Source organism: Acomys minous (genome assembly GCF_964271855.1).
Source record: "Acomys minous genome assembly, chromosome: 15".
Lineage (NCBI taxonomy): Eukaryota > Metazoa > Chordata > Mammalia > Rodentia > Muridae > Acomys > Acomys minous.
In genome coordinates, this window is record NC_140497.1 from 51,230,186 (window position 1) to 51,252,447 (window position 22,262).

Here is a 22,262-nt window from a genome sequence, read left to right on the forward strand (position 1 = left end):
TTTGTAAAAAATGTTTTTATCCTGTTTGTGTGAGGTGTGAGGAAGTATGTGCTTACCATGATACTTGTTGTGCTCAGATGACAACTTTCTTTTCTTTTCTTTTTCTTTTTCTTTTTTTTTTGTCCTTGGTAATGCAAACAAGGATCTCCTCCTAAAAGCAGGTGTTCCTTTTCATCTAGGCCCACTGGGCATGCGCAGGTCCTTTCCCCTCCCACTTCCTGATATTCATTGTCTGACACTGAAAGGTCTGTGTGTCTCAGCTTCTCCCTGGGGCTACCTTAGTGCCTCCTTCAGGTAAACTGGGCTGTGCATTGGTTGGGCAGGAGCTTAGAAAGGGTTGATGAGAGCATAACAAGGTGCAGAAACCATAGGAGTACAGAATGTGAGCTATTTGTTCTCTTTATACTCTGGAGTGACTTTTAAGAAACAACGGAATCAAGTCAGGCATGCTGCATGCCTTTAATCCCAGCCCTTGGAGGCTCAGACAGTTGAATCTCTAAGACCAGGAGGCCAACTAGATCTACAAAAGACTGGGCGGCAGAGTCCTCTATGGAACCCCTGCACCGACTGGCCCATTCTGGACAGCCAGATTCTCCTGACTACCTCAGAACCGCCTCCTTCTCCAGCCCTTGTCATCATCGAGGGACAGGGTTCGCTCCAACTTGGGTCTCATGGGTGCCCGGGGGGTGATGAGGTTTGCCTCGGCTTGTGGGTGCTGGTCGCTTGGTTTTGCTGGAATGCTGAAAGGAGGTATGGGGTTTGTCTCTGAACCTTGAGACTCTGTGGCTGGTAGGGAGCCTGGTGTTGGGGTGAGCTTCTTTTCAGCGTTTAGAAGCTGTCCCTGGAGTATTCTGTCCTCCCGCTGCCCAGGTGTCTCCATGTGATGCAGGAAAGCTGACTTGGATGGCATAGTCCAGACCTGGCCAGCCCTCATCCTCTCAGCCTGGCTCTCCTGAGTAAAGGGATCCTTCCTGGGAGGTGAGTAAGCAACTCCTGTTGTCAAGGATACAGGTCAGAGCTCACCTGCTGGATGCCAAGAAAACTGGGGTGGCTCCCTTTGTGGCGTGTGGTGGTCCTTTTGGAGCAGGGCCTGTAGCTGCATGGCTGGAGTCCTGACTTCTCACAGATGCCTGAGGGACTGAGGAGAAAATCTCTTAGCTCCCTGAAGCCAGTTTGCTGGTCTTAAAGTGACCTCGTGAGAATAAGCACCTGGCATCTGGGCGGCACTTTCTCCTCGGAACTGCAGAAGCCTGTCCAGCACCCAGGGCCAGCCCTCCACCCCACCATGGCAGAGTAGGGCAGCGCTTGGCATCCTAGGCTCACCTGTGCTCTCCCTTCAGCTGCAGACCCGTCACTAGGAGCCTGATCCAGTCAGGCCCAATCACAGCTGCCCCTGGAACAAGGACTGCTGCCCTGTGCCCCGGCCCTGCTCCTCTTCTGTATTTTTCATTTGATTTGGCATTGGCGAGGAGGGTTCCTTTTAAAAAATGTGAATTTCTTTGTTTGAAGCACTAAAGCTAGAACTCACGCCTCCTGCACAGGTGACCTATTTGCCTCGCCTTCCAGAGCAGCTGGAGCCATTGGCGTGCGCTACAGTTCCTGGTTACAACTTCTCTTTTCCTTGGGCAAAAACCTTACCTGGGACCATTCAAAATGGCTCAAAAGTTGCTGTTCTTGTTTACTGTTCAAATAAGCGTCCATCAATCTGAGTACAGTGTTTAAGTGGCTATTCCTGAATTCCATCAAGGGTTGGTTAAGTCTGGTTCTCTTTGGTAATGCTAAGCAACACTGCTGTTTGAGTAAACAGGTTGCAAAAGTCTGCCACACTTTTAATTAGGGTGAACTATTTCAACAAATGTGTTTCCAAATGTTTTAAATTTCAGCCCATGTGGAAGGTCAGAGACTTTCTTATCTCTGCCCACAGCATACTCAACTGGAATAAAATGGGGCCAAGCATCTTCTTGGGCCTGGAAACTGAAAGGTAAAATGCCTAGCTGACAGTGTTTGGCTTCCACAGTCACAATTCATGTGAAAGACACATGGACTCCACAGAAAGCCCCAGGGGCCAGCAACCAAGCTGGTGCTGCCTAGCTTGCCCAGCAGTAACTGAGACACCCCCCCTGCCGCCCCTCCCCCCCCCCCCGTGCTGCCGGCCCCCCCCCCCCCCCCCCCCGCCTTCTTGACTGAAATGTGGTCCACAGAAAAACAGCGCCAGTGCATACTGGCCCAGGGGGAGCCAATAGTGTGTTATTTAGGACAGATCCCACCAGATCATCCAGCTAATCCACGGAGGGACCCAGGGGCTACAGTGGCAAGGTTTGAAAGGATAGGGCAGAAACCTAGCTGGCCACTCCAGGGGACTGTGCCTGCACATTTGGGCTGATCTGACCGCGCTGGAATGGAATCCTGTGGAAGCCTTGCCAGTCTCCACAGCCCAGCAGGGACTCCCAAGCTCTCAGGAGAAACTGAACCAGCCTGAGGGGATAGTGCAGAAAACCTAGCCAGCCACCAGATCCCCGTCCACACCCCCTCCCTAGCGCCTTCACACTGGACAGAACCTGCCTGAAGCCTTCATTTTTAAACTTCAGCGTCTGGTGTGAGTTTTCTCAGTTTCCTCCCCAACCCAACACCTAGTAAGTGCTGAAAGACAGAAGAGTCAGCTATTGGAAACCAGGGGCAGGGCTACTGAAATGCAAATCTCCAAAATCCCTGCCCAAAGCTGGAAAGGGCCCCAGATTAAACTGTCCCTTCTGCAGACTCAAATCCTGAGAGAGGGACTTTTGTCTGTCAGGGATTACTAGCCAATCAGAAGGTGCAGGAGGACTGCCAGTCAGAAAAGGAGGCGGGCTCTTCCGGTCTCGAGCTCAGTTCTGAAGCTGAGTAACTGCTAGTCAGATCTCTGTAAGAAGCTGTGAGGGGTCCACAGGGCGTCCTAGAAGCCTGGATATGGTGAGCGTGGGGCGCTGTCTGGCGAGGAGTGGGCGGCTGAGCCTCTGGTGTCCGTGCTGTGGTCCTTCCCGGCGCTGGGCCGGAAGCAGTGGCTATCGTTGGCGTCCTGTGAAGTCTTTTGTGGTTCTTGCAACTCCCTGGACCGAAGTGGTGGCCTCAGCATAACTGAGCTCTGTGCTCTGTGTCTCTGCAGAGCATCGGGAACAGGGGCTGTGTGTAGAAACACCTTGTAGTCAGCATCACAGTGCTTTCTGTGCATCAGAAGATGCCAGGGTACCAAACTCAGGCCATGCCTAACAGGACCGTTATTTTTCTGGCTGAAGATGGACAGCCTGAGAGAAAAGGTGGGAGCAATCCTTTCTGTGTTGTTGTACAGATTGCTAGTCCCTCGAGCACATGGGCCATACCACAGGTTTCAACTTTAAATTATTTTTTTGAAATTTATATTGTATCATTTTCAAAATTCTTTTTCTTCCCTCCAACGTACTCCTCCTTGCATTAAATTTCATTACCTCTTTGCTTTTATTATTGTTGCTGTTAGAATTTGACCCAAGATTTGGTGCAGGACTTTCCAGCAGTGAAGCCAGGATGGCTCCTCTAGATACTGTGTTTGAAATGGCACGTGTGTACAAGGGACCCTGTGTCCTCGGAGATGAACAGGAAGTGCTTTTAGAGACTGAAAGAACTTCTACTAAAATAAAAAATTTCAGACTAGAGTCTTTTCTGACCATAGAATAAAGTGGCTGAGCTAGGAGGCTGTGAGTCCTAGTCATTTGATCCCTGCTCATCCAGTAGGGGATGTGCTACTGCCCTGTGGCCCAGTGGGTGGCTCTAGTTTAGGAGAGATTCTGGGAAGGCCTAACAACCTTATGCACTAGCAGAAGGAAGCTGTGAGGGAGAGCAGCAGCCATACCGTGGTGAATGTGAGGCCACTGTACTCAGGGCAGGGGTAGCAGCCAGTTGAGCTGTCAGAGTTCCAGGTGCTGGACTGGAATGTGAAACAGACTGTTGTTCCCCCTGTGTGGTGACCTGCACAGTGTCTCTTGGCCCCTTAGCTTCTCTGACTGTGCACTAAACCATCTGGTCCTGGGTGTTTTGTTTTGCTTTGTTTTTTTGTTGTTTGTTTGTTTGTTTGTTTGTTTGCATTTTGTTTAGTGATTTGTTTGGAAAAATTTACTCACTACTTCTTAGATGCTATAGCTCTATTTAAATGGTTTTGGGCAGGGGCATCTTGATTTCACACTGGTAAATGATATCTTTTGACAATAGCGTTGATTTCTTTTAGATTTCTCAATTTCATGGTAAACAAGTTTTTAGAGTATGATGTGATTATTCTCTGGATTTCCTCAGTGTCCTTTGTTATGTCCTTCTTCTCAGTTTTGATTTTGTTAATTTGGATATTCTCCCTCTACTTTTTGGTAAGTTTGGATAAGGCTTTGTCCTTGATTTTTTTTTTCAAAGGCTCAAGACTTTGTTTCCGTGATTACTTATAATGATCCTTTTTTTTCTATTTCATTTATTTCAACCCTAAGTTTGATTATTTCTTGCAGTCTCCTCCTGTTGTGCGTTCCTCTATTTGTTCTGTAGTTCTTGTAAGTGCTGTTAATTTGCTGGCGTGTGGTAGCTCCATTTCTTAGGTAGACACTTAGTGCTATTAATATTCTTTGTACTACTGCTTTCATTGGGTCCCATAAGTGAATTTTTGTGTGCAATCATTTTTATTGAATTCCAGGAAGTCTTTAATTTCCTTCTTTGTTTCAGTCTTATCCCAATAGTCATTGAGAAGAGGGTTGTTTAGTTTGCATGAGTTGTAGGCTTTTTGTTCTTTTGTTGTTGTTGAAGTCCAGCTTTAATCTTGGTGGACTGGTAGGATACCAGCAGTTATTTCAGTTTTCCTGTGTCTTTGAGACGACCTAAGTGACTGCATGTGTTTTAAATTTGGAGTAAAGCTCCACGATGCTGAGAAGAAGGAATATTCTTTTGTGTTTGGGTGCAGTATTCTATGGATATCTGTTAGGGCCATTTGATTTGTAACATGTTAGCACCGGTGTTTGTGTATATGATCTGTTGGTTAGTGAGAGTGGAATCTTGAAGTATCCCACTATCAGTATGTGAAGATTGATATATGGTTTATTTATTTTTTAATTAATTTATTCAAATTACAACTCAATTGTTATCCTATCATTTCTATCTTCACTTTCCTCCCTCCCTCCCATCCCCACCTCACTCCCCTCCCCTAGGTCCATGACTGAGGGGGATCTACTCCCCCACTTTATGGTCACAAGCTATCAAGTCTCATCTTGATAGCCTGCCTGTTCTTTCTTTGAGTGCCACCAGTGCTCCCCACCAAGGAGAGGTCGTCAAATATGGGGCACCAGAGTTCATGTTCGAGTTAGTCCCTGCTCTCCACATAACTGTGGAGAATGTCCTGTCCATTGGGTAGATCAGAGTAGGGGTTCGGTGTTTACTACTTGTATTGTCCTTGGTTAATGCAATAGTTTGAGCAGACCTCCCTGGGCCCCAACCCACCCATCACGATGTTCTTCTTGTAGGTTTCTAAGATCATCTGGATCTTTCTAATTCCCCATCTCCTATATTTCTCTTACCTAAAGTCCCAGTAGGATGTCCTCACGTTTATCCCAATCTCCTGCAAAGTGAAGACTTTCATGGGACACGTCTTTTGGGGTAGTGCGCAATTTAAGTGAGTATATACCATGTGAGTCTTTCTACTTCTGGGTTAACTCACTCAATACGATCATTTCTGCTTCCATTCATTTGTGCACAACTTTCTGGATTTCCTTGTTTTTAATAGCTGAGTAGTATTCCATAGTATAAATGTACCACAATTTCTTTATCCATTCTTCAACTGAGGGACATTTAGGCTGTTTCCAGGTTCTGGCTATTATGAATAAGGCTGCTATGAACATGGCTGAGCATATGTCCTTGTTGTGTGGTGGAACATTTTCTGGGTATATTCCAAGGAATGGAATAGCTGGGTCTTGAGGAAGCCCTATTCCCATTTTTCTGAGAAAGCGCCAGATAGATTTCCAAAGTGATTATACAAGTTTGCATTCCCACCAGCAATGAAGGAGTGTTCTTCTTTCTCCACGTCCTTGCCAGCCTGTGGTGTCAGTTGAATTTTTTATCTTAGCTATTCTAATCGGGGTAAGATGGAATCTCAGAGTCATTTTGATTTGCATTTCTCTGATGACTAAAGATGTTAAGCATTTCTTAAGTGTTTCTCAGCCATTCAATATTCCTTTGTTGAGAACTCTCTGTTTAGTTCTGAGCCCCATTTCTTAATTGGGTTATTTGGTTTGGTGGTGTTTAATTTCTTGACCTCTTTATATATTTTGGATATTAGACCTTTGTCAGATGTAGGGTTGATGAAGATCTGTTCCCAGTCTGTAGGCTGTCGCTTTGTTCTCTAGACAGTGTCTCCTGCCTTACAGAAGCTTCTCAACCTCATGAGGTCCCATTTGTTAATAGTTGACCGTAAGGCCTGGGCTTCAATCTATATGGACTTGAGTTTTGTTCATGGTGACAAATAATGGGTCTAATTGCATTTTTCTAGCCAAATCTATTCAATGGAAAAAGGATAGTGTCTTCAACAAATGATGCTGATCTATGGTTTTTTACATAAGGTCCAGTGTGGCTTTGTTTTTGTTGTTTTGTTAACTAATGTGCGTGTCCTTGCATTTTCTGGCAAGTATGTTTAGAACTGAGATGTCAGTTTCATGTATTTTTCCTTTGAATACTCTTTCAGTAAACTTTGGTTTAAAGTCTTATTTTGTTAGACATTGATTTGGCTATACCAGCTTGATGCTTAGGTCCATTTGGTTGGAAAACCTTTTTGAAATCTGTGGCTCTGAGGTAATGAATGTCTTTGATGTTCTGGTGTGTTTCCTGCATGGAGCAGAAGGATGGGAAGTGTTTTCACATTCTGTTTGTCTGAGTCTTTTTTTAGGAATTGAGTCCATTGATGTTTAGAGATGTCAACAATCAATGTATGTTAATTTCTGTGTTTTTTGTTGATGTTTTGGTAATTGTGTGTATGGGTGTGTGTGTGTGTGTGTGTGTGTGTGTGTGTGTGTGTGTGTGTGTGTGTGTGTGTATTTCCCTTATTTAAGATTTGCTGCTGTGAAATGACCTGTGTTTTCATGGGCATAGTTAACTTCCTTGGTATGGAGTTTTTCTTCTGACATTGTCTATAGGACTGGATTTGTGGATCAATACTGTTGAAATTTGACCTTATTTTGGAATATCTTATATTCTCCATCTTTCATGATTTAACATTTTCCTAGGTATTGTAATCTTTTCTTTAAAATATTTTCTGTGCCACTCAACTGCTATTATTCCTGTGTTTCTATTATTTTTAGGTTAAGACTTTTCATGATGTCCCAGATATTCTGTATGGTTTGTCATTAGAATCTTTTTAGATTTATCATTTTCTTTGACCAGTATACCTATTTTTCCCGTAGTCTCTTATACACATGACATTCTCTTTTGTCTCTTTGATCCTCTTGCATCTATTCTTTTTCACGTGTCTAGATTGTCTGTTTCTGTAATCCCCACAGTTTGTGTTTTCCTATTGTTTTTAATTCCCTTTTCTGGTTCTTAACACATTTATTTCCTTCATTCAACTATTTGTTTCATTTTTGCTTTCTTTAAGGGATTTACTCCAATTTTTTGTGGGTTTTTTTTTATTTGTTTTCACTTGATGTCCTTAAGTGTTTTTTTCAGTTTTTTAAGGATCTCTATGATCTTCATAAAGGTGGTTTTAAGGTCTTTCTCATGTAATCCTGCTATGCTGGTACATCCATGGCTTGCTGTAATAGAATAGCTGTTAACTTACTGACCTGGCTCTTTCCGCTGTATTCGTGTCCTGGTGTTTTGGCATCTGCATTTGGGGTGATTATTTACATGGTTGCTGATTTTTGGGTTTGTCTCTTTTGGAATAATGTTATATTGCTTGGCTTACGTTTCATCTCTGGTCTCCCGAACTATGTGGTCTATGCTTGAACAGAGGGTCTCCACCCGAGTTGAGACAGAAGTTCTTCAGGCCTGTGTAGCCTCTGATCCAACATGTCGTCTCCAGCTGAGTTGGAGGTTGGACTTGTATGGCCAGTGTGTCCTGTGGTTAAGCCCTGAATGGCCACTCAACTTGAGGACTAGGATGTGTTGATGAGGAGGGGAGGGGTACTCGGTCTAGGATGAGTGGCCTATTTAGATTTTTGTTAGGTATGGCCTCTGGCTAGGCATGGATGTCTCCCTGGGAGACACGGGAGAGTCAGAGTGGTCTTCAGACAGAATCACTGTAAGTTGGGTAATAGTGGTCAAGATTCTATTTTTTCAGTCTGACATTTTTTTAGAACTTTTGATTAAAACTTGTCCATTTGTGCTTTTGTTCAGGACTTTCTGTCTCCATTGCTTTATTCTTTCACAAATATTCTATACAATCTTTATTGTTGTAACTCTGTAGTAACAATAGAAATCATATTCTGTCGATGTGTACTAGTTTTTAATAATCCTATTTAGCAATCAGTTGGCATTAGTTTCCGTGTGGGTTTGAAATCAGCTTTCCTGTAGTAAATCATTGGCAACTTTCTTCGCATTACAATACATTTATGTGATAAATTGACCGTAGCCAACATTTTAGTAATGATGATATTAATAAAATATCCCCAAGGATCAGTTATTTACTTCTTTATTTTCTTACGTTTGCTATTTTTGTTAATTTATAAAAGACATTTGGTTTATTGCATAAAAATGTTATGGAGGTTGTGCAAGTTGCTCAGCACTTATTATTTTTGAGGTTACCTGAGTTCTGATCTCAATACTACAATCAGGAATCTCATAATTTTCTGCAACTCTGCATCCAAGCCAACTGGCACCATCTTCTTTTGTGTGTCATGTGTATATAAATAGACTACATATATCCATATGTATATACATAAAGATATATACTTACATACAACCATACACATGAAAGTGTGGATAAACATGTTTTGATTGTCCTTATGGCTTACACAGCAATTAGTGTAAAACAATTTGCTTTAGGTGTACAATACAAATCATTCCCTGTTTTTTTTTTAAACCTGATGTGTTTCATTTATCATAAGAAAAGTAGATACTTTTTATATTCAAAGTATTTTCTACACCTCTTTCCCTGTGCACTCAATTCCTGGTCCAGCACACTGATCCCTGCTGGCCCTTGGCAGCCACGTGGGGAAGATAGGTGAGATCGCTCTATGCCAGCACCCTTCTAGAACAGGGCTGCAAGGTAAACACAGTAGCTATGAGCTACACCTAGTCCCCCTAAAAGTTCCATATGCTGGGCCACACACCTTTATGTATTCCTAGAACCCAGAGTCCCACAGGGACCACCAGCCATACTTGAGACAACCAGATTCTACAAGATGTGTCAGTCAAGAGATTGCTTTGATTTTCATAAGAGATTTTGGACATTTGAATAGCATTGGGCAGGTATAGACCATAAGGATCTTTGAAGTTAAACACATTTTCATCTTGGGATGACCAGAAGCCTATAGTGACTTTTGTCATACTAGTAGATTGAGTGAAATACTACCCAGATAGAATTATGTGTTTGAGCGTTTGTCTCTCATTGGTGGCTTCCTTTGGGGTGCTAATGGGTCATGAGTATGCAAAGATTTCTGGATAAACTTAGGGATTGGGGATAGGAGTTGTCTATAGCCTCACTTTATGTCCAGTTAGTTCATGGTGCCTATTTTGTGTGTGTGTGTGTGTGTGTGTGTGTGTGTGTGTGTGTGTGTGTGTGTGTGTGTGATTTTAACTGATAAGCCTGCATCCATTCTGTGGTCCAGTATAGAGTATTGCTAAATAACATAAGGTAGATTAGAACCATTTGCTTTTTACTGTAAAGTCATTTGACAGCCTTATTTTTTTACTTTTTATTTTGTTTTGTTTTGTTTCTGAAGACAAGTTTTCTCCATGTAATTTGGCTGTCTTAAAATTAGCTCTGTTGACTCAGTTGTCCTTGACTTGTCTGATTTTGCTTCCCAAGTCTTGGGACTAAAGGTGTGAGACCACATGCCTGGCTTTTTTATTTTTATATTTTTGGAAGATGTGCCTTTAATGCAGGATTTTGTAGGTGACAAGCATTTGCTGTTGTCTTGAGTTTCACCTGCTTCTTGAATTTTCAACTTTCACCAGAAGATATCATCCTGTTTCTGAGGTTGCTATCTTCTCATATTAATACTGCCTGAGCCTCCTATGTCATTGGATTGAAGATACATGACATTCTTTTTACCTTTCATATGTTTTATTAAAAATGATTATAATTTCCTTGTTTTAAAAAGCTGAGTAGTATTCCATTGTGAAAATGTAACACAGCTTTTTAAAAATCAATTCTTCAGTTGAGGGACCTCTAGATTGTTTCCAGAATCTGTGCCTCAACAGAAGAAATGATAGAGAAACTGTGGTACATTTAAACAATGGAATACTACTCAGCTCTTAAAAACAAGGAGAATGTGAAAATTGCAGGCAAATGGATGGGACTAGAAATAATCATCCTGAGTGAGGTGATCGAGACCCATAAAGACGCCATTGTATATACTCAATTAAGAGCGCACGTTAGCCATATAGGATAACCACACTACACTATGTAGGCATAAAGAAACTAAAGAACAACAAAGACCCTGGAGAGGATGCTCAATTCTTATTCAGGAGGGCAAGTACGGTATACACCAGAAAGCATGGAAGAAACGGAAGAGGACAGGAGCCTACCATAGAGGTCCTTTGAAAGACTCCACCCAGCAGGACATCCAAGCAGATGCTGAGACTCACAGCCAGGGTGGAGCACAGGGTGTTTTATGGAAGAGTAGGGACATAGAAGGACCTGGAGGGGGCTGGAGCTCCACAAGGAGACTAATGGTGCCAACAAATCCAGGTGGAGGAGGTGGTGCTTCAGAGAGTGATGCACCAACTAAGGACCATGAATAGTTGAGGAGGTAGACCCTCTGCACAGCTCCCTTATGGGTCCCATAATATGAGGAGCAGGGGCTACTTCTGACATGGACTCTGGTGCTGCCTTTTTGATCAGTTCCCCCTGGTGGGGTGGTCTTGCCAGGGCACAGAGGAAGAGGATACAGCCGGTTCAGATGAGACTTGATAGGCTGAGGTCAGATGAAAGGGGAGGAGGTCTTCCTCTTTCTGAGGACATGAGGAGGTTGGGAGGAGACAAGGCAGCAGGGGGGGGGTGAGGTTTGGACAGGGAAGTGAAAAGAGATGAGGCTACCAGTATTAAGTGAACAAAGTAAAAATAAAAATAATAATTAAAAATGTAATAATCATATAAAACAATACAGCACGTACCCCCTAACCCACTATTGCATAGATAAATAACACAGAAACCTTAAAAAAATTAAATATATCTTTTGAATGTAAGCATGGATGCTCTGTGTCTGGTGCTTGGAATCGTCAGAAGACAGTCTCAGAACCTCTGAACACAAACTAATTGATAGTTGTGTGCCCCCGTATAAGTACTGTCAATTGAACTCATCTCCTCTAGAATACTAGAAAATATTCTTAATTCTCGACCCATGTCTTTTGTCCTGTCCTTTCCTGTTATTATTTTAATGACATACATTCATATATCTATATACATACACACATGTATTGCTTACATTTTCATCTGTTCAGCACAAGCTGTTTGCATATGCATTCCATTTTGTAAGGTCTTATTAGTTTGACATGATAAACTGTGACAATTCACATTTCTGGGAGACATATGAAGAACTGGAGGAAACACATAAGTTTTTTCCTAAAGAACTGCAATGAAACCTTCAGAATATTTGTCTTATCTTTTTTGTTTATTTTGTTGGTTGATTGTTTGGGTGTTTTTAGGGGTGGTGAGTGAGGACAAGGCTTTAAGATATACCTCAGGTTGTCCTTGAATGCATTTCACAGATCTGCCAGGCCTCCAACTCAGTGGAATTCATCTGCCTCTGACTCAGAGTGCTAAGGTTAAATGCATGCACCAATATACCCCGCTTACCTATGGTTTTTTGTTTCTTTTATGTTGATTTTTTCAGTTAGTAAATTATTCATCCAATTTCTCTGATGAGTACTTATTATGGTAGGCTTGGTTTTATTGGTTTATGTTTCTTTTTCTCTATCTATATATTTACTTTTTTACTTTTATTTTATTAATTTATTCTTATTACATCTCAGTGGTTATCCCATCCCTTGTATCCTCCCATTCCTCCTTCCCTCCCTTTTTCCCCTTACTCCCCTCCCCTATGACTGTGATTGAGGGGGACCTCCTCCCCTTTTATATTCTCATAGAGTATCAAGTCTCTTCTTGGTAGCCTGCTATCCTTCCTCTGAGTGCCACCAGGTCTCCCCATCCAGGGGACTTGGTCAAATATGAGGCACCAGAGTACGTGTGAAAGTCAGACCCCACTCTCCTCTCAACTGTGGAGAGTGTCCTATCCATTGGCTAGATCTGGGTATGGGTTTGAAGTTTATGGCCTGTATTGTCTATATATTTATTAACAGGCATTTCTATCTGAAGGCTATATCCTATATAAATACTTAGAAATGATGTGTACAAACCTCCTCTTAAGTTTTGTCCTAAAATGACTTCGTGATTACATTAGAACTTGGGTATCATGAATAAGTATGGAGAGCACGAGAATGATATACATTTATTGTCAAAGATGTGCACGTTCACAATGTTGTCTGTTTTAAGCTATCTGTTGTCCACATCTATGGGATATTTTAGGATGTAGTGACCTATGACGATGTTCACATAAACCTCACTCTGGAGGAATGGGCTTTGTTGAATCCTTCCCAGAAGAGTCTTTACAAAGAAGTGATGCTGGAGACCTACAGAAACCTTACTGCTATAGGTAAGACTGAATTTCCTTTCACTTTTTAAAATATGGGGGAAAGTTTTTCTGGGTTATTGATGCTATTCTGTAATTTCGATTGAGAAAGAAGCAGAATGTGGTAGAGATATAAGGCATAATTCTAAGGTTCACTGAGGATAGTAACTTAAATTTTGAGTAATTGTCAATAATATTTATTTCCTGGTAATATGTTTTAGGTCATAAATGGGAAGACCACAATATCGAAGAACATTTTCAAAATTCTCAAATACCTGGAAGGTGAGTTTCATGTGCCAGCTGATACAGATGTACCGTTGAAGACATTTGAATGTATCCTGGAAGTTTTAAGGAAAAGCAACAGTGTAAAAAAGCAGAGCTTTAAGTACACTGATGATTAGTAAATTCTCCAAATCCATGTACCTCAATGTCAAGTAGATTATCCATGTTTACAAGGTGTTTCTCTAAGAAACAAGACAGAGAAGCAATGCTTTAACAGCTATCAGTGTTTTAATCTTCACCACTTGAAACTTACTCTGTAGACTGCCAATTCCTTTAGTTTTATGCTTCCCCAGTACTGCAATAGACATACAAATAGATTAGATAGTAAATATATATATATACAAACCTTTCTAATATACGAATAGTTTGTAGTAAGTCCCATGTTACTCATATACTTGGAGTGACTTACTAAAGTTTAGTGAGCAGTTTATGGGAGTCAAGAATATTATGGTGGAGAAAGCCTAATCTCTCTATTATATCTATGATGAGCAAAACAATAAACTGTATTACTGCAGTGTGGATAGCATTTACTTGGTATTCTTACTTTCATACTTATACTATAGTTCACATTAGATGCAAGTCATGAGCGCATAAGGGATATGGGAAGAAGCACAGGACCTCTCGCCCAGAATGATTAGAAGATATGAGGGAATCTTCTTTTCAGATTCTTAGTGAATGTTATAAAAAGTGCACAATCAATTGAGTGTCCAACTTCATTGGTAATACATCCACAAACCACTCAGCAAGAAAAGTCCTGTGAGTAGAGAGAATATGGATATTCTTTGATTTGTCCTGGTTCACTTTGCAAATGTAGTCCGAGTCAGGGCATTACAGGAAAATGCAATGAATTCAATCACTGTAGTAAAGCCCTGAGTTCTACCAGTTCTCTTCAAAGATGTGAAAAAACCCACCTAGAAAAGGGATGCTATAAGTTTGAACTTTGTACTAAATGCTCTAATGTGCATAAGTATTTTCTTTTTTCATATATATTTTTTATTTATTCATGTTACATCTCAATTGTTATCCCCTCCCTTGTATCCTCCCATTCCTCCCTCCCTCCTGCTTTCCCCCTACTCCCCTCCCCTATGACTGTGACTGAGGGGGACCTCCTTCCCCTGTGTATGCTCGTAGGATATCAAGTCTCTTCTTGGTAGCTTTTGATCCTTCCTCTGAGTGCCACCAGGCCTCCCCATCCAGGGGACATTATGACGGGCGGATCTGGGCCCGGGGGTCCTGCTCAAACTATGGCATCAGCCAAGGACAATACGTGCAGTAAACTTCAAACCCCTACTCAGATCTAGCCAATGGACAGGACATTCTCCACAGTTTAGTGGAGAGTAGGGACTGACTTTTGCATGACTCTGGTGTGCCATAGTTCATAGGTATTTTCAAACACAGAAAATAACCCAAAATGAGGAGGTAGCTTATGAGTAAAACGATGGGAGATAAAACTTTAAGATCTAATTCCTTTCTACAATTAGACCAAATTGTAAAATTAAATCATGCAGAATAAAAAAACAAAACTCATCCATATCATCAATGTGGTAACATTCATACACTTGCACTTTATCTTCACAGGCATGAAATAAGTCACACTGGAGATACACCATATGAATATACCCAATGTGATAAAGGCTTTATACATAACACTAATCTTCAAAATTATGAAAGAATTCCTACTGGAGAAAACCCCTATGAACGTAATCGATGTGGTAAATCCTTTGTATGGCACAGTACTCTTAAAAATCATGAAAGACAGCATACTGGAGAAAACCCCTATGAATATATTCATTGTAGTACAGATCTCAGTCATCGTCAAAGGCAAGAAAAAATCCATAGTGGAGAGAAACCCTATGAATGTAATCAGTGTGGTAAAGCCTTCCCATGTCACAGTAAGCTTGAAAGGCATATAAGAATTCATACTGGAGAGAAACCCTATGAATGCAGTCAATGTGGTAAAGCCTTTGCATGTCACGGTACTCTTAAAAATCATGAAAGAATTCATACTGGAGAGAAACCCTATGAATGTAGTGAATGTGGTAAAGTCTTTACATATCTTAGTAATCTTAAAAATCATGAAAGAGTTCATACAGGAGGGACACCCTATGGATGTGTTCAGTGTGGTAAAGACTTTGCATGTCGCAGTCATCTTCAAAGGCATGAAAAAATTCATATGGCAGAGAAACCCTATGAATGTAGTCAATGTGGTAAAGTCTTTGCACGTGTCAGTAAACTTCAAAGGCATGTAAGAATTCATAGTGGAGAGAAACCCTATGAATGTAGTCAGTGTGGTAAAGCCTTTGCATATCACTATAGTCTTCAACGTCATGAAAGACATCATACTGGAGAGAAACCCTATGAATGTAATCAATGTGGTCAAGCCTTTGCACATTACTATAGTCTTCAGTGTCATGAAAGAAATCATACCGGAGAGAAACCCTATGAATGTAGTCAATGTGGTAAAGCCTTTGCCTATCAGACTAGTCTTCTAAATCATGAAAGAATTCATGCTGGAGAGAAACCCCATGGATGCAGCAAATGTGGTAAAGCCTTCACATATCGCAGTTATCTTCTTAGGCATATAAGAAGTCATACAGGAGAGAAACCCAATGAAATATGTGAATGTGCTAAAGCTTTTTCACATCACAGTATCCTTCAAACACGTGAAAGAATGCATGGTAAAGAGAAACCATATGAAAGTGGTTAATGGGACAAACCTTTTGCTCATCACAGTAGTCTTGAAAGTCATGAAAATTTCATACTGAAAAGGGAACCCTATGAATATCAATGTTGTACAGCCATTATATTTCATACTACTCTTCAAGGGCATGAAATATTTCACAAATGTAATCAACATGGTAAAGCCTTTGCAGGTCACATTCTTCTTCAAAATCATGAAAGAATTCATATGGGAGAGAAACACTATAAATGTAATTGATGTGGAAGGCTTTTTCACAAGAGGTTCATGTCTGAGAACATGAAAGCACTTATGCTTAAGAGAAAGTTTGTGACTATAGTAAATGTGGCAAAACATTTGCACTGCACAGTCATCCCCAACCTCATGCCGTGAAACCTAAGAATGTTATCCAACCTCTTTTGGGTAATAATTTACATCCTACCATTTATCATTAGCACCTCCTAGAGTAGGTCCTCCTTGTTTTAAAGAATGTTATTCCCTAAAGTGTGTTCTTTCCACATCTTTCCAAGGCCAAGAACATCCATCTGATCAACCAGGTTACTTCAGTGGGAATGTAGCTCAGTGGGAAATGTGCTCACAACAAATGTTTGAAAACCCAAATTTGATCCACACACCACATGTCCAGAGCACACAGTGTAGTGTACATATCCATTCCTAGTACTCCTGCAGGAATATAGAAGTGTGAGAGGTGACAGGGCTTGGAAACTGAAAGCAGTCCACTCGGGAATACACAACAAACGATGACAACATATAAAAACTAGTGTCACACTTGGTAAATGACAAACTATAAAATGTTTCCTGACAGCAAACACACATTGACACATACATTCCGACACACAGAAGGAGGTCACATCTTACTCTGCTTTCCATTGCTTTGATAAAGAGCATAAGCAAAACAACTTGAGGCTGAAAGGAATTTTTTTGGCTTATACTTTGAGAACACGGTCCATCAGTGTAGGAAGCCAGTGCTGAAACTCAAGCAGAAGATAAATTTTGGATGCAGGAATTGATGCAGACACTATGGAGGAATGCTGTTTACTGGCTTGCTCTGAAGACTCATGCTTACGGACTGTTCTTATACCTCCCTAAACTGCCTGCTCATGGGTGGCACTCCCACATGAGCACACCAAACCCTATTCAAGAAATTGCATCGACCTTCCCTACAGGCCAATATATGCATTTCCTCACCTGAGGGTTTCTCTTCCCAGAGAAGTCTAGCATTTATTATGTTGACAAAAACCTAGTGATCACTGTTGACCCCTGCTTACTAGAAAACCATACATTCTATTCAGTCATTTGCACCTTATTCTCAAGATGTTAATGACATATAGTAACACAGTTCAAAATTTAAAAATACAACAGTGTTTCAGAAATGAAAAGGTCCAATGTCTCTTTAAAATATCTACGAAAGTGCACGCTGACAAAATCGATCAGATCCTGAGGATTTGGAAGAAGTAAAAGTCTGAAGACCTTGAGTGTATACTTGGCAGAACATCCTGTTTAATCATGGTCTTACTAACTCATGTGATTCTTACGCTGGAGTAGAGAGAAGGAGAGCAATGCCTCTGAACAGACAGAGTGAGTCCAGGACAGCCAAGGCTACACAGAGAAACCCTGTCTTGAAGAAGAAAGAAAGAAAGAAAGAAAGAAAGAAAGAAAGAAAGAAAGAAAGAAAGAAAGAAAGAATTTCTTCATGTGACCTTAACAGGTCTAAGGAGATATTTGTGCTACTCCATATCCCCCAAAATGATCCTTAACTCCCACTACATATACTCTCATTATACACTTTAGAAGTAACAAAATCTAATCATAGTCTGTAGGACAATTTAAATGAGCTCTAAGTTTTACTCCTAGACCTTCATCTCCAGGAAGTTGTACCAACTCCTGCAATGCTTCCAATTTATGCTCTAGCTTAACATCTATATCTTCTTGAGTTCCAAGTGCCAAAGTGACATTTCTAGACAATTGATTTATGAAAGAAGCAGTTTGTCCTTCTGGAGACAAAGCAATTGCAGCCGTGCTGGGTGGTAGCTATAAGATTAATCAAATCAGAACTCCCAGCTGTAATTAATCCTATGTTCTCTGTGGTCTACGTAAAGCATCTCTTTGCTCTTCCAAAACTTGTAAACCCAGTTCACTATACCAAGACGCTGAAACTTTAACTGGCACCATGACAAAGGAAGGCTGTTGAAATACCATAACTTGAGTGTCATTAGGTATCTCAGAAACCCAAGTAGTAATTGTACAATTAACACAGCTAGCAAAGTATGTATCAAGAAAAGCAATTGTTAAGTTCCCTAATCACAAAACATAAGGTGGGTTGACACATGGTCTAATAATTCCCAATAGAGGGTATGCAGAACTGTTGTTTCCATAAGAGTCCTTTCTTTGGCCCATGCCCACAGCAAGTTTTCCATATGTACATCTGAAGATGCCCTGAGTCTGACCACCACAGTCCAGCAGATACTGTTTTTCCCAAGTATCCATGTATGTTTGAGGTTACTCTTCAGTACTTCCTGTTTGATTACCGGACTTGTCCAATAGAAATGTGTTGCGTTTAGTCACATTATATTGTAATGATTTGTCCCCTAGACACCTTTCCCCTAATAAAGGTTGGATGCTATATATCATGTCTGTGGTTAAAAAAAAAAAGTTGCTGAGAATTCTTTTCCTCAACCAGACTACCTTTGGGAAGAAGTAGTTCAGCTCTGGTGTGCATTCCTCCACATCCAACAAGACTATAATTATATACACCAACACAACCAGATAGAGAAGTGTATTTTGCAAAACAGATGGGTAACCATCTTCCAAAATCTGAGTAATTAAATCCTGATGGTTGCTGTGTATTTACCCTAGAGGAGGTCTTGCCAACAAATGCATGTCATCCACCAGTACTATGATTTCTTGAGCTCCCAAACTGCAGGATGTAGAAGTGGAGGATCTGGAATGCACACCCAATACAGCTCTCCATCAGCCTGCATCATGTGACACATTGTCCCTATTATCCATACCATCGCCCATCTTATGTTCAGTTTCAGCAAAATGCACCATTTTTTCCATAACCATCCGGCATTCTCAGCATCCTGTGGAAAAACACAAACATGCCTTTGTCTCCATATTAACACTGATCAGGGCCATGCCACTCCCCACTGAGAGGATGTTTACGTTTAACCTGAGCATCGGTGTCCTGCAACTCAGGATGCTATAACCTTTCTGCAGCTGAGTGCCCAAGGGCATCCACATTTTAAAAGATTTAAAAACAAAAACATTACTTAAAGAATTCTGTTGTGAATGAGGGTATAAACCCACCCTTTTAATTTTATGTAATTCAATTTTCAAAGTGCTATGAGCACATCCCACAATCCTCTGTCTTTGGGGATTACAAGGGATTTCAGTCTTGTGACTGATTGAGAATCGAGAAAAAGTGTTGAAGTTTTTGGCTTTATACCCAGTGTCATTATTTGTTGTCACAACAGCAGGTGTACCAAGTATAGCGAAACACTTTAGGCAATTAGAAACAGCATGTTTCGTTGCTTCTCCTGTCTGTGCAGTAGCCATAATAAACCCTGAATAGGTATATATATGGTAGCATGTACATATTTAATTTTTAAAATTCTGGTATATGCACACCATGTTTTGTTATAATTTATTAGGAATCCAGCCCCTAGTATTTATTCCATATGGATGAATGGAATGAAGTTGTGCGCAAATAGGACATTGTCCAACAGTTCCTCTAGCAGTTTCTCCAGTAATATGAAACTTGTTAAACTTTGAGTTTTTTGATGCTGCAAGGCCTGAGATTTTTGAGCAAGCTCAACCTGAGTAAATACACTTGTCTTGCAGCTTGCTTCGTCATATCATTTTCTTTTGCTATTGGACCTGGAAATCTAGAATGAGCTTGAATATAACTGCTATACCTGGGACGGATCCGTGTATGTAAACATCTCTGTATTTGAGAGAACAGTAATTGTATTGGAATATCAGGAGTCTCAATCTATGGAAATATTTCTAAAATCTGTAAGGCTTGAGTTATATATTGCCTATCAGTATATAAATTGAAAGAAGCATTAGCCATTGTAACAAGGTCAGCTGTCGTAGCCATTAATTTAACCACTTGAGCTGCTGCTAAATTTTTGTGTAGCAATAACAATCTGTTTTTTTAACACATGATGTAAATGTGTACAGGCTGTTAATAAAATACTTTTCTATAAGCTAAAAATATAGTTTATTTAAAGAGAGAAGTCATAGAGCATAACCATATTTTTTTATAAAATAAAACCAAATTTTAGCAGTGTTAACAATTTAGTGTCTTTAAAATCAATACCAATTGTATAATTTTGTTAGGAAGTTTGGCTGTCAGCAACACTAGAGGTGCAACTCTAATACCTGACTAAAAAAATTGCTTTAAATCTTATTTATAAATCGAGTAGGACATGAAATAAATAAGAAATTTATCTTAATTCAAAAGTACCTATAGAGAACTGTTTACTTTAGCTGACTTATGCCATTTGTTGTTCAGAATGGCTTTAACCTTAAATTACGAGTTTAAGTTAACATCTTGTTAACAGTTGTTGCAGATTTTTAACCATATCCAATAACCAATAATATCTCCAATATATCTGGAACCCAGTAAATTTAAGACTAGTCAGAAACAAATGTGTAGTAAAACAGACAAAGCCTTTATTTTTTCCTAGGTGTATTTTGAAGGGAGGAGCATCTTGCTGCCTGCCTGTTAGCATATTACAGTTCTCTTTAATTTAAATTTCCCAGTATAACTCTAAATGGAATTTTCACTTAAATGTTAGATGCTAAAGGCAGAAGTTGTGGAAGACAATAGAGAAACTGGGGCTGAGTTTGACATCCTGCCCAGGATGGTCCTACACCCAAGCCCTTGTTGTAAATGCTTTGAGCAAGTACGTTCCCCCATAGTGAAGTTGTGCAAAGCCCATTGCCAAGAAGTGCAAGGATGACTATGGCTGAAAGGGACCTTAGCAATGGCTTCCTCTGCTCACTGCTTATGCCCCCAGAAAGACCCACCACATTAGCTCTCATTACTCAGGCACCTAGTCCTCCCTGTTGTGGGTAGTGACCTTGTACCTAGTATGTTGAGGCTTTTGGGCTTACAGAGCTCATAGCATGTCCTTCAAGCTGCACTGGGCTTTTTGCCAGTTTGATCTAGTCACGAAACATCCAGAACATCCAGATGTAAAGGCCTGGGTGTTTATCAGGGTTTTTTTCCCCTTTTCTTTTCTTTCTTTTTCTTTTTCTTTTCTTTTTTTTTTTTAATTTTAGAGATGAGTTAGACCTAATGGGCAGCAGGCAAAGTTTGGCATTTTTCTTATAATATAAAACACAAAATGACATTTAAACAATTAAACACATTTACAGACACAGAAACAAAATTTGGGATGACAGCCATAAGAGAGACAGTGGGACGGGAAGACAAAACAAAAAGTGTCTCAAGACTGACAGCATGCAGCTATACAGATGCCAGGGAGAATTAGCAGGAGCTATGTGACCCCTTTCAAGCTGTTCTTGTTCTCTGCGGCCTGAAGTTACACAGGTTCAGGCAGCAGAGCAGAGGCTTAGTTTTACTTTTTCTGAGCTTTGAGGCATCCCTTGTAATCTCAGTTTAACTTTTCTCTTATGTCTGGGCTCTGAACTATCTCTAACTAAGGCCATAAACTAAAAGTATTTACAGGAAGCTTCTCAGGTCCAAAAAGTATCATAATGATCCTGTAACTTTCCTCTTACATTTGTCAAAGTTTTTAAGTACACTGCTTCTTTTTCATGGAGCTATGGGGACGCACTTTCTATAAACTTTAAAAATTTACAAAACTGTTGTAGACTTACCTTTGATTCCCCAGCCTGGATCATATTTTTTTAGCATAGTACAAACAGCAAGAACCTATTAACATGGCCCATTTTTACTCATGAAAGATAATCACTGCACCTTTATTTTTTATTTGACATGAGCTCACTTTTCTCTAGCGATGTCCTTTACTGAACCCCTGGTGTTTAGGCTTCCCCTCTCTGTTCAGGCGCCAGTTGCCATAGCCAGCTCTGACAACATCGAACGGATCCTAGGTCAGGGAGTGAGGGTTAAGAAAAAATAAAAGAACAGAAAGAAGAAATAGAAGCAAGAAACAGTCAGGAACAAAGGATAGGTTCGGGAGGGGTAGCAGTCAATAGCACAGCAGCCTTAGGATTGAATTTGTGACCTCGCCATGCTAGACAAGTGCTTTACTATCTCTCTATCCCACATTCTCTGTCTTGGGTGCGGGGACAATCAACTCTAAACCTAGAGGCCACAGTGTATTTATGCTGAAAGTCTGAAGACCTTGTGTGTACTTGACAGATCATCTTGGCTCATCATGGTCTCAGCAGTTCATGTGATTCTTATGCTGGAGCAAAGGGCACGAGAGCAATGCCTGTGGACAGAGATCCTTTACAGATGCCGTCCG

General features: G+C 40.7%; 1 protein-coding gene across 4 annotated transcripts in view; it reads left to right on the forward strand.

The window, feature by feature from the left end:
* The first annotated feature begins 879 nt into the window (after nt 1–879).
* LOC311583980 (uncharacterized protein) overlaps nt 880–22,262 on the forward strand; it is a 67,196-nt gene continuing 45,813 nt past the window's right edge. Inside the window, exons 1-4 of one of the 4 annotated variants that reach the window (XM_084757970.1) lie at nt 2,868–2,949; nt 5,562–5,650; nt 12,716–12,842; nt 13,040–13,100. In XM_084757970.1, the coding sequence (XP_084614096.1) occupies nt 12,809–12,842; nt 13,040–13,100 (95 nt within the window). In that variant the 5' untranslated portion in view covers nt 2,868–2,949; nt 5,562–5,650; nt 12,716–12,808. Of the gene's footprint in view, nt 979–2,850; nt 2,950–2,988; nt 3,294–5,561; nt 5,651–12,715; nt 12,843–13,039; nt 13,101–22,262 lie in introns of those variants that run through there. The other 3 variants (XM_084757971.1, XM_084757969.1, XM_084757968.1) reach the window with 3 other exon arrangements.